Raw genomic sequence first — 12,132 nt, forward strand, 5'->3', positions numbered from 1 at the left:
ATTACTCTTCCTACCTCCAGACTAACAAAGACTACAGTCCACAATAGCCATGCAGATTAGCTTTGGATTTCACACATTAACAGATCACTTCAGGATACAATGGTTCCATACTAACATACCACGCCCTCATTAGCACATTATCTTGATACTTACAGGACAATGATTTGCACATTACCTTTGATACTTTTTGCAGGACAATGATTCAGCTCAAACCCAACCCCTTTCTGACTATACATTACTCTTCCTACACACTTGACACTGAGAGACACTGTCCTTCAGTGTTACTCCTCTGAAGATGCCGGCCACAGATGCTGGCGAAACGTCAGGAAAGAAAATACCAAGACCACGGTCACACAGCCCAGATATCCTACAAGAACCAATGAACTCTGACCGTGAAAGCCTTCGACAATATTTTGAACTGGAGTTTATTTTCACCTGGAGGCGGGGGGGGGGGGAACCCCAATAAGCCTTTTTCTCTTTCTAGCGACCAAAGCTTTTGTGGTCGCTGTCCCCTCAACCCACCGCCACCATCAAGGATTGCCAACCTCCAGGTGCCAGCTGGAGATCTCCTGCTATTACAGCTGATCTCCAGCAGATAGGGATCAGATCACCTGGAGAGGATAGCTGCTGTGGCACTTGGATTCTATGGCGTTGAAGTCCCTCCCTTCCCCAAACCCCACCCTCCTAGACTCCGCCCCCAAAACCTCCTGCTGGTGGTGAAGAGGAACCTGGCAACCCTACCACCACTGCATGAAGCAATGGACCCAATTCAGAAGAAGAACTTCCATTTATGCGCGGGAGGTTTTGCCTTGGAGTTGCCTCTCTAGATGCACATTTCCCCCATCTAGGGTTGCCAACCTCCAGGTAGTAGCTGGGGAACTCCCGCTATTACAACTGATCTCCAGGCAACAGAGATCAGTTCACCTGGAGAAAATGGCCGCGTTGGCAATTGGACTCTATGGCATTGAAGTCCCTCCCCACCCCAAACCCCGTCCTCCTTCAGCTCTGCCTCCCAAAACCTCCCTCTGGTGGCGAAAAGGGACCTGGCAACCCAGTTCTCAAAACTTTGCATGGAGGCTTATTGTTGAGTTTTGAGAATTGGGATGGGGGAAAATGTGCATCTAGAGAGCGGCAAATCCAAGCCAAAACCTCCTATGCATAAATGGCCCAATGCCATTGAAGAGTTGGTTTCTCTACCCCGCTTTTCTCAACCTTTAAGACATCTCAAAGTGGCTTACAATGGCCTTCCCTTCCTCTCCCCACGACAGACACCCTGTGAGGTAGGTGGGGTGAGAGAGTTCGGAGAGAACTGTGACTAGCCCAAGGTCACCCAGCTGTCTCCGTGTGCAGGAGTGGGGCCAGGCCCTCCAAGGAGGATGAATCTTGCGTTGGTGCCATTGAGCTGTGTCCGCCTTGTGAACGAGCTGGGGGTGCTAGGGGAAGCACATGTTCGGCCAAGCCTACCTCACTGGGCTGTTGTGAGGATAATATAATGGACACAGAGCCATGCATGATAGGCAGGCAGGCAGGGAGGCAGAGATAGATAGATAGATAGATAGATAGATAGATAGATAGATAGATAGATAGATAGATAGATGCATGAACATGTTTCCAAAAAAGACTGCATTCTTTCTGCTAAGTTTGGACTACATTGCATTCCATTGGATTAGGGTGAACGTATGTGTATAAACTCCAAGAAGATTGATAGATGCCAACCACTAAGGAAGACAAAATCCCTAAGAGCAATGGAAGCAGCTGCCTCAAGAGGATTTAGAATCTCCCCCCTCGGAGGGTTTCTAAGGCCAAGGGACTTTAGGCAGCTGTGGAAAATGTAGAGTGTGAAAGCAAATATATGTTTGCAAACACACACATAAGCACACTTCTTAAGACCTTAGCAGATGTTACAATAACTTATACCAGGAGCCTACCCAACCACATGTTAACCAGAGCTCGTGTTATCCATCATCCTTCTGATATGCTCAGTCGGCATGTTGTGTGAGCAGGCTGAAAGCACGTAAGTACCACCGTCAGTATGCATGAATGTGAACTCCAAAAAACCCAGTTCATGAAGTACCAATCAGTGAACGCTCATGGTAAATACGCACATGGTCTCTGTCCTCATAACATGGGAATCACACATATCAGGAGGATCGTGGGTAGTTAACACATGATTGGTGAACTCCTAGTTCATGTTATAAAGGACTGGCTGCAAATTAACCTTGGGGCAAACCTGGTTTTGCTGCTGCGTAATGTAGTATAATAGAACAACCAAGGAGGATGCTTTTATATGAGAATAGGGTTGCTGTCTATTGTGATGTTTATTGTATGTATCATCCGGCTTTTCCTGTATGATCTTCCACCTTTGTAATCCGCTTTCTGCATCGCTTTACGGTACACCACGCCTCAGACCATTTCTTGCTTGCGCGGTTTCCTATTTCTGTAATCCTAGTCCTATTACATTGTTAATTGGGTGTTTTATGCTCTCTGAATGCCTTGATTTTAAAATTTTGTTATCCGCCCTGAGTCTCAGCGAGAAAGGCAGACTTATGGATAAAGGAACTTAATAACAAAATATGTAACTGATGCGTGAAGAGAACAGTCAAGTCCAAAGAGCATTCGGTTTTTGGAAAGGAGCCCTCTTCCACTTATTTTATTTATTTACTTTGTAGTCCTCCTTTTGCGGTGAGACTCAAGGTGGATCGCGGGTCCTCAAGCGATGCAGTCAGATGGAGTGCCTACTGTATGTAGCTGCCCTTCAGGGCAAGCAAACCAGAGAAAATATCAATGCTGGGGCAGGCTGGATAGCTCTTTTACCGAGGCACTGTTGCAAAATATGTCTTGGTATGGCCTCTCTCCTTGCCAGGGTATAGAACAAATGAAGCTGCCTTATATTGACACAGCCTATTGGTTAATCTAAGAGCCCCGTGGCGTAGAGTGGTAAACTGCAGTACTGTAGTCAAAAGCTCTGCTCACGACCTGAGTTCGATCCCGACGGAAGTCGGTTTCAGGTAGCCGGCTCAAGGTTGACTCAGCCTTCCATCCTTCCCAGGTCGGTAAAATGAGTACCCAGCTTGCTGGTGGTAAAGGGAAGATGACTGGGGAAGGCAATGGCAAACCACCCCATAAACACAGTCTGCCTAGGAAACGTCGGGATGTGACGTCACCCCATGGGTCAGGAATGACCCAGTGCTTGCACAGGGGACCTTTACCTTACCTATTGGTTAATCTAATTTTATAAACTAGGGTGGTGGAGTGATTAGAATCCCAGACGACAACCAAGTGGATCAGGGTTCAAATCACCACTTGATTATATAAGCTAGCTAGGTGACTTTAGCCCTGACCTGAATGGCCCAAGCTAGCCTGATCTTGTTAGATCTCAGAAGCTAAACAGCTAAATGTCCAGGTTAGCATTCAGATGCTTCTCAGCCTAGCCTTCCTCACAAGGTTGCTGAGAAGGTAAAATAGAGGAGATCAGTGTATCCCTGAGCTGTTTGCTTTCTCAGATCTTTTTACCGGAGATGCCAGGGATTGGATCTGGGATCTTCTCCATGAAAACCAGGCACCCTGTCTCAGGGGCTCTCAGGAAACAGAAAACTGCAGTACTGACACAACATCCATAGAATCATAGAGTTGGAAGGGACCAGCAGGGTCATCTAGTCCAACCCCCTGCACAATGCAGGAAACTCACAACTACCTCCCCCCCACACCCCCAGTGACCCCTACTCCATGCCAAGAAGATGGCCAAGATGCCCTCCCTCCCATGAACTGCCCATGGGTGCATTTTACAGGTCAAGCGGTTTGTGCAAAGCACTGCAAATGATAAGTAGTTACCGTTGTGTGACCACAGAGATACAACAGGGACGTTTAAAAAAAAACAATACTACAACACATCATTCTTTAGCTGTAATTCTTGTAATCTCTACAGTAGGTGTCAGATAGACAGGCAGACAGAACAATATGTTTTATAAATACTATGTATTCTCCATAATACATTAAAACACATTAAAATACATTAACACTTTCAAATGGTGGAATCGCCTTCTTTCTTTTATCTGTACAGCAACAGCCCTGTGAGGTAGGTTGGGCCATTGTCCTAAAATCTCATATTCCAATAGTCAAGAAATAAAATCCATTTTTGTAAGAACTTTTTGTCTGATTTTGAATCGGTCGCATATCTCAGTTCACCAAGGAGACTAGTTGGTTGCTAGAAGCTGTCATAGTCCAAGGACTTCCTTCTAGGGTTACAGCACAACCCTAGATCAATGGCCTTCATATATGATGAAGGGGAGCGTTGACTCTCAAAAGCCAATTCCCCGGAAATTTTGTTGGTTGTCTTAGGCACCAACAAAATTTCTGTGGTATTTGTTTTAGAATCTAAGGTGCTACTGGACTTGAATCTAAATAGCCTTTGAAGGGTTGTAACTCCGTTTAGGATTGCACTGCTAATGAGAGTGAATTAAATAATGGTTGGCAAATAATTTAAATGCCATAGAATAATTTAAATAATTTAAACACTATACACTAAAACTACCACAACAGCAGTGCAGTTCTAAGTTAGTGCTGCCAGCTCCAGGCTGGGAAATACCTGGAGATTTTGGGGCGGAGCCTGAGGAGGGCAGGGTTTAGGTAGGGAAGGGGCTTCAATGCCACAGAGTCCAATGGCCAAAGCGGCCATTTTCTCCAGGGGAACTGATCTTTCGCCTGGAGATAGTTGTAATAGCAGGAGATCTCCAGTCACCATCTGGAGGTTGGCAACCCTATTCTGAGGACACTTTCCTGGGAGTAAGCCCCATCAAACAGACACTAGTAACATTCTGTGTATACCTGCTTAGGACTGCGCTGCTAAATGATATCCAGGACTCGTCGCAAAGATACCCTGCACCATCCTTCGGCAAAGAGTCCTGGGGGATCCGAAAGCTTGAAGCAAGCTGGAACGTGTCCAGAGGAGGGCAACAAAGATGGTAAGGGGTCTGGAGACCAAGTCCTGTGAGGACAGGTTGAAGGAGCTGGGTATGTTTAGCCTGAAGAGGAGAAGACTGAGAGGGGATATGATCATCAGCCTTCAAGTACTTGAAGGGCTGTCATATAGAGGAGCGTGCTGAGTTGTTTTCTGTTGCCCCAGAAGGTCGGACCAGAACCAACAGGTTGAAATTAAATCAAAAGAGTTTCCGTCTAGACATTAGGCAGAATTTTCTAACAGAGCGGTTCCTCCATGGAACAGGCTTCCTCGGGAGGTGGTAAGCGCTCCTTCCCTGGAGGTTTTTAAGCAGAGGCTAGATGGCCATCTGTCAGCAATGCTGATTCTATGACCTTAGGCAGTTCATGAGAGGGACGGCACCTTGGCCATCTTCTGGGCATGGAGTAGGGGTCACTGGGGGTGTATGGGAGAGGTAGTTGTGAAATTCCTGCATTGTGCAGGGGGTTGGACTAGATGACCCTGGCGGTCTCTTCCAACTCTGGGCACTTTAGAATTAGAATCACAGAATCATGGGCACTTTCACACAGCCCGAATAATGCACTTTCAATCCACTTTCAGTGCACCTTAACGACCGTTTGCAAGTGAATTTTCCCAGTAAAGCCCACCTTCAACGGGCACTGAAAGTGGATTGAAAGTGGATTCTTTGAGGGGATTATATGGATGTTAATTTGATAGAGGAGGGGAGAGTCAGGAAAAAGTCAACATTGATTAGGCTGATTCGTTTGAAATTGTTTTATTTTATGTAACTCTGAAGATGACCACATTGAAATTGTATGTGACTTAACAATAAAAAAGAAAATAAAAAAGAAAAAAATAGAAAGTGCATTCTTTGAGCTGTGTGAAAGTGCCCGCGGCTCTATGATTCAAATTCACCATCGGCAGCCCCAAGAACAAAAGGCAGTTGTGGATTTTATTGTTCTCTTTGCACCTACGAAGTCCTGGTCCTCAATGCTCCCCCCCCCCGCCGCCTGCGATCCTGAGCCTTGTTTTGCGCTCGGAGGGGATCGGGTGTGTGTGTGGGCGCATCCGGCTTCCCCTTTCCCTCCCAGCCGCCGGCACGAGGAAAAGGTTGGGTTACATTGTTTTTGTCGTTGTTATTTTTTTAACAATCCCTCGGCCGGGGGGTTCCCTGCCTCCCTCCCCTCCCTTTAGCCATTGGGTTGACGCGTTCAGTGGGGGTTTCTGTTGTCTGCTGGGAGGGGAAGGGGGAGAGAGAAGAGAGCGAGGAAAGGAGACGCCCCCTGCCGCTCGCGCTCCCTTTTCCCCGGCGCGGCAGCAAAGAGGCTGGACCGGGAACCCGATCGCTTTAGGACCCGGCGGGATTTTCCCCGCCGATGCTCCCCCCCCACACCTCGATTTTCCTTTCCTCCTTTTTTTCCCCCCCTAGGCTGTTTGCAGAAGCGCTCGGTCTCTATCACCGAGTCTGCAAAAAAAAAAAGAGGGGAGAAAAGAGAGGAGGAGGAGGAGGAGGAAGGCGGTGCACATTGGTGGATCGCGGCCCACCAGCCTGCCGGAGTGGGCCCGACCGGATCGCAGCCCCCCCCCTCCCGGGAGCCTCCGCCTGCCGCCGGGTAAGCGAGCCCCGGAGCCCCCCTTTCCCCTCCCCCTTCTTCTCCTCCGCCCCCACCGACCGCATCTCTCTCTCCCCCTCTCATTTGACACAATGAAAGGCGCCTGGTAGCGCCCCCTTGGCCATCCTCGCGATGTGAGTCCCTCTGCAGGGTGCTGGTGGTGGGGGGCACCCAGGCGAGAGAGGCATTGGTTGGCGAGGAAGGGTGGGGGCTATGTGGTGTCCGCGACACCCCAAGATCCGCTGAACCATGATGAAGACCGAGCCCCATTCCAGTCCCAGTGGTGGCAGCAGCGGAGGTGGTGGCAGCAACGGCGGCGGAGGTGGTGGCAGCAACGGCAGCGGTGGCTTGAGGAGTGCCTCTCCTCACCGGAACGCCTATGAAGCCGGCATCCAAGCCTTGAAAGCCACAAAGGATGCCCTCGGCGACCCCGAGAGCGAGGAGGCCAAGAAAGCCGCCCGCCACAAGAAGTATGGCTCCAACGTCCACCGGATCAAGAACATGTTCCTGCAGATGGGGACGGCGGCCCCGCCGGCCGAGGTTGGGGCGGTGGAGCTGGCCAAGATGAAGGAGAAGCCCGTCCGCCTCTCCTTGCCCCGGGCCAGCAGCCTCAACGAGAACGTGGACCACAGCGCCCTGCTGAAGCTGGGCACCAGCGTCTCCGAGCGGGTCAGCCGCTTCGACTCCAAGCCGGACAAGCCCCTGTCCAAGCTCCAGGAGACCCGCAAGATCTTCGAGAGGAGCCTCCAGGAGAAGGAGACGACCAACAAGCTGCTGCTGAGGAAGGAGCGGGCCGGCTTCCAGGACAGGAAGCTGGACGTGGTGGTCCGCTTCAACGGCAGCACCGAGTCACTGGACAAGCTGGACGCCGAGGCCGTCTCACCCACTGTCAGCCAGCTCAGCGCCGTCTTCGAGAAGGCCGATCTGAGGAACAACCTCCACAAGGCCCCCAGCAAAGTTGGGCCCCTCAACTCCAAGATAGTCACCAAGAGGTCCAGGGTTTTCCTTCCGGCTCCGGAAGGGGCCAAGGTGGAAGGACGGGGTGGCGACGGGCCTACCCTTCAGGGAAGGGGCAGGTTGCCTGAGGGTGACAAAACACAGGCCAAACTTCCTGCCGGCGGATCAGCAGCTGTCAAGCCGGGTGACAAGGACGGTAACGCGGGCCTGCGTCCCCAGAAGGTCCAAGAGGTGCGGAAGATCAAGCCCGTGGAAGTGGAGGAGAGTGGGGATTCGGAGCAGGAGTTTGAGGCGGCAGAGGTGGCGGTTGCGGCGGCCGAGGAACGCGGCAAGGCCTCCAAAGGGTCTGATACCAACAGGGCCGAAGTGATCCAGGCCGAGGTCACGGTGCATGCGGCCTTGGAAAATGGCGGACAGGCTGGCGAGAGGCACCTAGAGACTCCGGACCTCTTGGCGGACACTTACGGTGAGGTCAAGGCTGAGGGACCAGAGGAAAACGACCTGGGTGAAGAGTCGAAAAAGGAGGACTTCTCTGAGGCTGACCTGGTGGACATTAGTGCCTACAGCGGGCTGGGGGAGGACTCGGGAGGGAGCGGGCTGGATGAAGACGAGGATGCCGATGGACTGTATGCGCCGGAATCCAGCTGCGTGGAGATCCCAGGGCTGTCGGAGGAGGAGGAATCGGCCCCCAATCGCAAGATCCATTTCAGCACGGCACCCATCCAGGTAAGCCTTTGGGTGTAATGTCACTAGCAGCACTGACCAACCAGCCTTGAGAGGAATGATTGTACGTTGGGGTCTGAACTGAGTTACCCCTTGGAGTAGTTATATTCTCCCTGGAAAAGGGGAGAAGTAAAAATAAGCAAAATCCACTCTAGCATCTTCCAACTTTGACCCGGTTCTCAGAATCAGCAGCCGATGGGGTAAAATTATGTCTGGACTGTACCACTTCAGGTGGGAACTCATGTGATAAAATGCTTCTCCCTACCAACAAATTCCCTTGCATGTAAATACCTCAATCATGGAGAAAGATTCTGATCTAATCTTCTCCCCGACTTGCTAGGTTTTGAGGTACAGGGTTTATTTTTTAATGAACAAACATTCAGTAATGGCAAGTCCATACCTGTAGCCTGAAATGGTACAGTCCAGGCACAGGTATACCAGCTCATCTGCTGCTGGTGAGATCTAGGCTTATCTCGCTACACAAGGAGAGGTCTCTTCTTCTGTCCCCTTCACAATAGGATTTCCTGTTGAGGCCTGGATTTCGCAAGGCCTCTGACAAATTTGCGCCTTCGCTCACGAGGCCTAGACAGAATGACAGGAAGGGAGCTCGAGTTGTGTTTTGTCTGCATTTCATTCTTTTTTCCGGCATTCACGGAAGGGATGAAGCAGCCTGCCGGAGAAGAGCGCTGCATATCTCCCCCACCCTAAAAGCAGGCGGGTGTGTGTTTGTGGGGGTGGGTTGGCTTTATGACAGGATGGGGCTTCTCACTGAAGCTGGGATTTGAACCCGTGAATCAAAGGAATGGAGAACCTGGGCAAATGGGTGCCTGACAGCAGCGGAGCAGCCGATGTCATAGCAGACAGCGCCAGCGTTTCGAGGCCCCCTCTCTGCTTTCTTTTTTTTTTTTTATTTCCAGTGCAAAATCCAGAAAAAGGAGGGAAAGGGTGGGGTTGCAAAAGATCATTGTCGTCCCCTCCACCTGACAATCCAGCAGCTGGAGAGATGCTGAGGTGGCTCGATTTTGTAAAAAAAGAAGAAAAAGAGGCAGTTCTCCATCCCTGCCTTTTTTCCTTATCCTGAAAGGCGTTGCTTTTACGAAAGCCGGAGGCGAGGGAGGGATTGTTAATGAATCCTTTTACAGCTGGCTGCTGGTAGTAAAGAGAACAGCACATCTGATGTGAATCTCAAATCTCAGTTTCCAACACGGCCATCCTGCCTCGGCTGGGGGCTGCAGGTCTCCCGGAAAAGGAAGAAGGAAAAAAAGATGTCTCCGACACAAATTAGGGAGAGATACTCGGTCGCCATCTGTTCTCCTCCAGCCCTTCCCCCTGCCTTCTGCCCTAGTGGAGCAGATTGGCCACCTTCCTGCCCCCCCCCCAAACACCTTGTAAGGATCAAAGACACCTTGGACACAAGTCCCAAGAGTTAGCTGTGAAAGGCCAGTTGCCCAAAGGACGGCACGTTTGAAAGCTCTCCCATCTTCCACAGGTGAAAAGGCAGTCATGAAGAGAAGCAAATCAGGCTTAGGGGAGATGCAACTGGGGGGCTATAGGTTCCTAGGCATCCAAGGAAATTTCATGATCACCTGGTTATTTTTATGTCCGCCAAAATGTAGTGACAAATTTTAGCTGTAATAACGCATCATCAGTGAAGCCAGTAACACCAACCCATCCCCCTGCCTGCTTTCCCACTGAGCAGCGACTACAGGCTTATGGTGCATTAAATACTAGTCAATTGGTACTACAGTCCCACCAGATTTGTCTACGTTTTTTAGTGGATGGTAGGACCCCCCTCCTTGAGCTCCAAATTTGGCATACTACCGTTCTTAAAGGCCCAACTAAAAATCAAAGGCTCATCTATTGTCCTGAGATCAGTTGAAAGCTTAAACTGCTCTTTTAGGGCAAGAAGATGATTGTTATCATTTGATGGCCCAGTTATTCCAACTTTGATCACCCAGTTAAATCTGTCCATGAGAACATTCTACACATACCAGCTCCCCTTGCCCATCAGTCCCCCTCTAGCCCATGTTATGTAGTGGCAGGAACGTTGGGGGTTTAGACTAGGGAGAGCCAGGATCCGATCGCCGCCCTGCCGCAAAGCTTGCCTTGTAACCTTGGCCTCATCGCCGTTTTTCAACCCAGCCTACCTTGCAGGGTTGCTCTGAGGATTAAAGAGGGGGAGCTCTGTGGAGGAAGGGCCTGGATACCAACGTAATCTAAAAATAAAAGAGATTAGAATGTGGGTTAGTATGCCATGGAGCAGATGGCGGGAGCCGACGAGGCGCCCCGGGCCAAAGGTCACATTTCCTTGACCTTTCGGCACACTCCCGTCCTCCTAGCAAACAATCTCGGATGGGGTGGGTGGGAAAGAGGTCACAGCTCTCCTTCCCCAACCCCCAGCAGGACTGGCTTAATGAGTATAGATTCCCAGGAGACATTACCCCCCCCCCCCATACAGGGTTCACAATACATTTCTCTCTTTATTCTGAGTAAGCTGGGTACCCAAGGTTGGGTGGGATAAACAAAATATATCGATAATGAAAATGTCATTTATTTAAAATGCTATGTCAAGACAAACATTATTTTAAAAAACGCATTAAAACAGCACAATGGCGTTTCCTAAGGTTGAGATCTGTAACCACAAGCCAGACGTGTTTCGGCCTGTTTGGCCTTCCTCAGTGGTCAATTGAAACCCATGTAAAACGTACACACATTTACAGATATATATACACATGTACAGACATTAAATATCAGACCAGGTATGTGTATTGTTTTACCAGGTTGAAAATTGCACACATTTTAAATGGGAGACATATATATATATATAGTTTATCCCACCCAACCTTGGGTACCCAGCATCTGTTTTCTAGGTTGGGTTTCATTCCCCTCTTTTTTCTTCTTTTCTTCTGAGTAAACCATTTCGACTTGCAGTCGGCAGGCTTGAAGGGTCGCATTTTTAAGAGCCTGCGATGATTCAAAACCACTCACCCTCGCTGGCTTGTCGCTGCCACCGCATGCACAGACTGCAATTTGCATGCCTGCGTACTGGCTTCCGGGTTGCAATGGCGGGGTCGGGAGACAGGCGCTCGTTCAGCTTGGCTTTATCTGTAGGCATTTGTGGGGAAAGGAGAACAGGCGAGGAGGAGGTGGGCGCCGGGTGATGTCAAGGGCATGGAGGGCTGCTGGAGCAAGTGACAGCACCCCGGGAGGTGGGAGTGCGCTTCCTTTTAGAGAGATCGGGTGGGTGAGGTGCCAAACCAGAAGGTGCAACGTATGCCATGTTTGAGGGAAAGCAGCCATAGGCCACAGGATGGATCCTACCAGCTTTCCTGCTTGCCCGATCCCCCTTCTCACTTCATCTCCCTCCCAAGTAGCGTTTGTTCATGCGGGATCCACGATCCCCAGCATGGTCCTTTTTCATGGCCCGAACTTTCCTCTCTCTTTCACCAGTAGAAAAGCAGGCTGGATCCCGTGACTCAAAGTGGGGCTGGGCTGACCTTCCTCTGAGAACGCAGCGCTTGGCTAACTTGCCAGCGCTTTAGATCCGCTGGCACTGTGTTCACCCTTCTTTACCAGATGTAGGTTAATCTGTCGGGTCGGGAGGGTGCGCTCTGGCTTCTGGAGGACCTCACCCTGGAACGAGGGCCTTCTGGTTCCAGCCTCTATGATTCTAGAACACCCTCTCCTCCATCCTCTCCCCCAAACACTAGTTATTATCACATCGCTGCTGATGCTGCATGTTCGACCCCTTCCACCCTGAATGGGAAATGCAATAGAGATTGTAGGACGAGGCCGTCTCGAAGAATGCTCAGCTCCTGCGCATCTTCTGCTATGGTTGAAGTTTACAGAATGCTGGATGGAGTCCCAGAAGGCAGAGCCAGAGTCTAGCTGAAGGAATGATGC

General features: G+C 50.3%; 1 protein-coding gene across 1 annotated transcript in view; it reads left to right on the forward strand.

Annotated features, from left to right (window-relative positions):
• The first annotated feature begins 6,798 nt into the window (after positions 1-6,798).
• The window catches only part of PPP1R9B (protein phosphatase 1 regulatory subunit 9B), a 78,922-nt gene continuing 73,588 nt past the window's right edge, over positions 6,799-12,132 (forward strand). The window contains exon 1 of the mRNA XM_056864758.1: positions 6,799-8,232. Coding sequence (XP_056720736.1) covers positions 6,799-8,232 — 1,434 coding nt within the window. The remainder of the gene's footprint in view (positions 8,233-12,132) is intronic.

Source organism: Euleptes europaea, chromosome 18 (assembly GCF_029931775.1).
Source record: "Euleptes europaea isolate rEulEur1 chromosome 18, rEulEur1.hap1, whole genome shotgun sequence".
Taxonomy (NCBI): Eukaryota; Metazoa; Chordata; class Lepidosauria; order Squamata; family Sphaerodactylidae; genus Euleptes; species Euleptes europaea.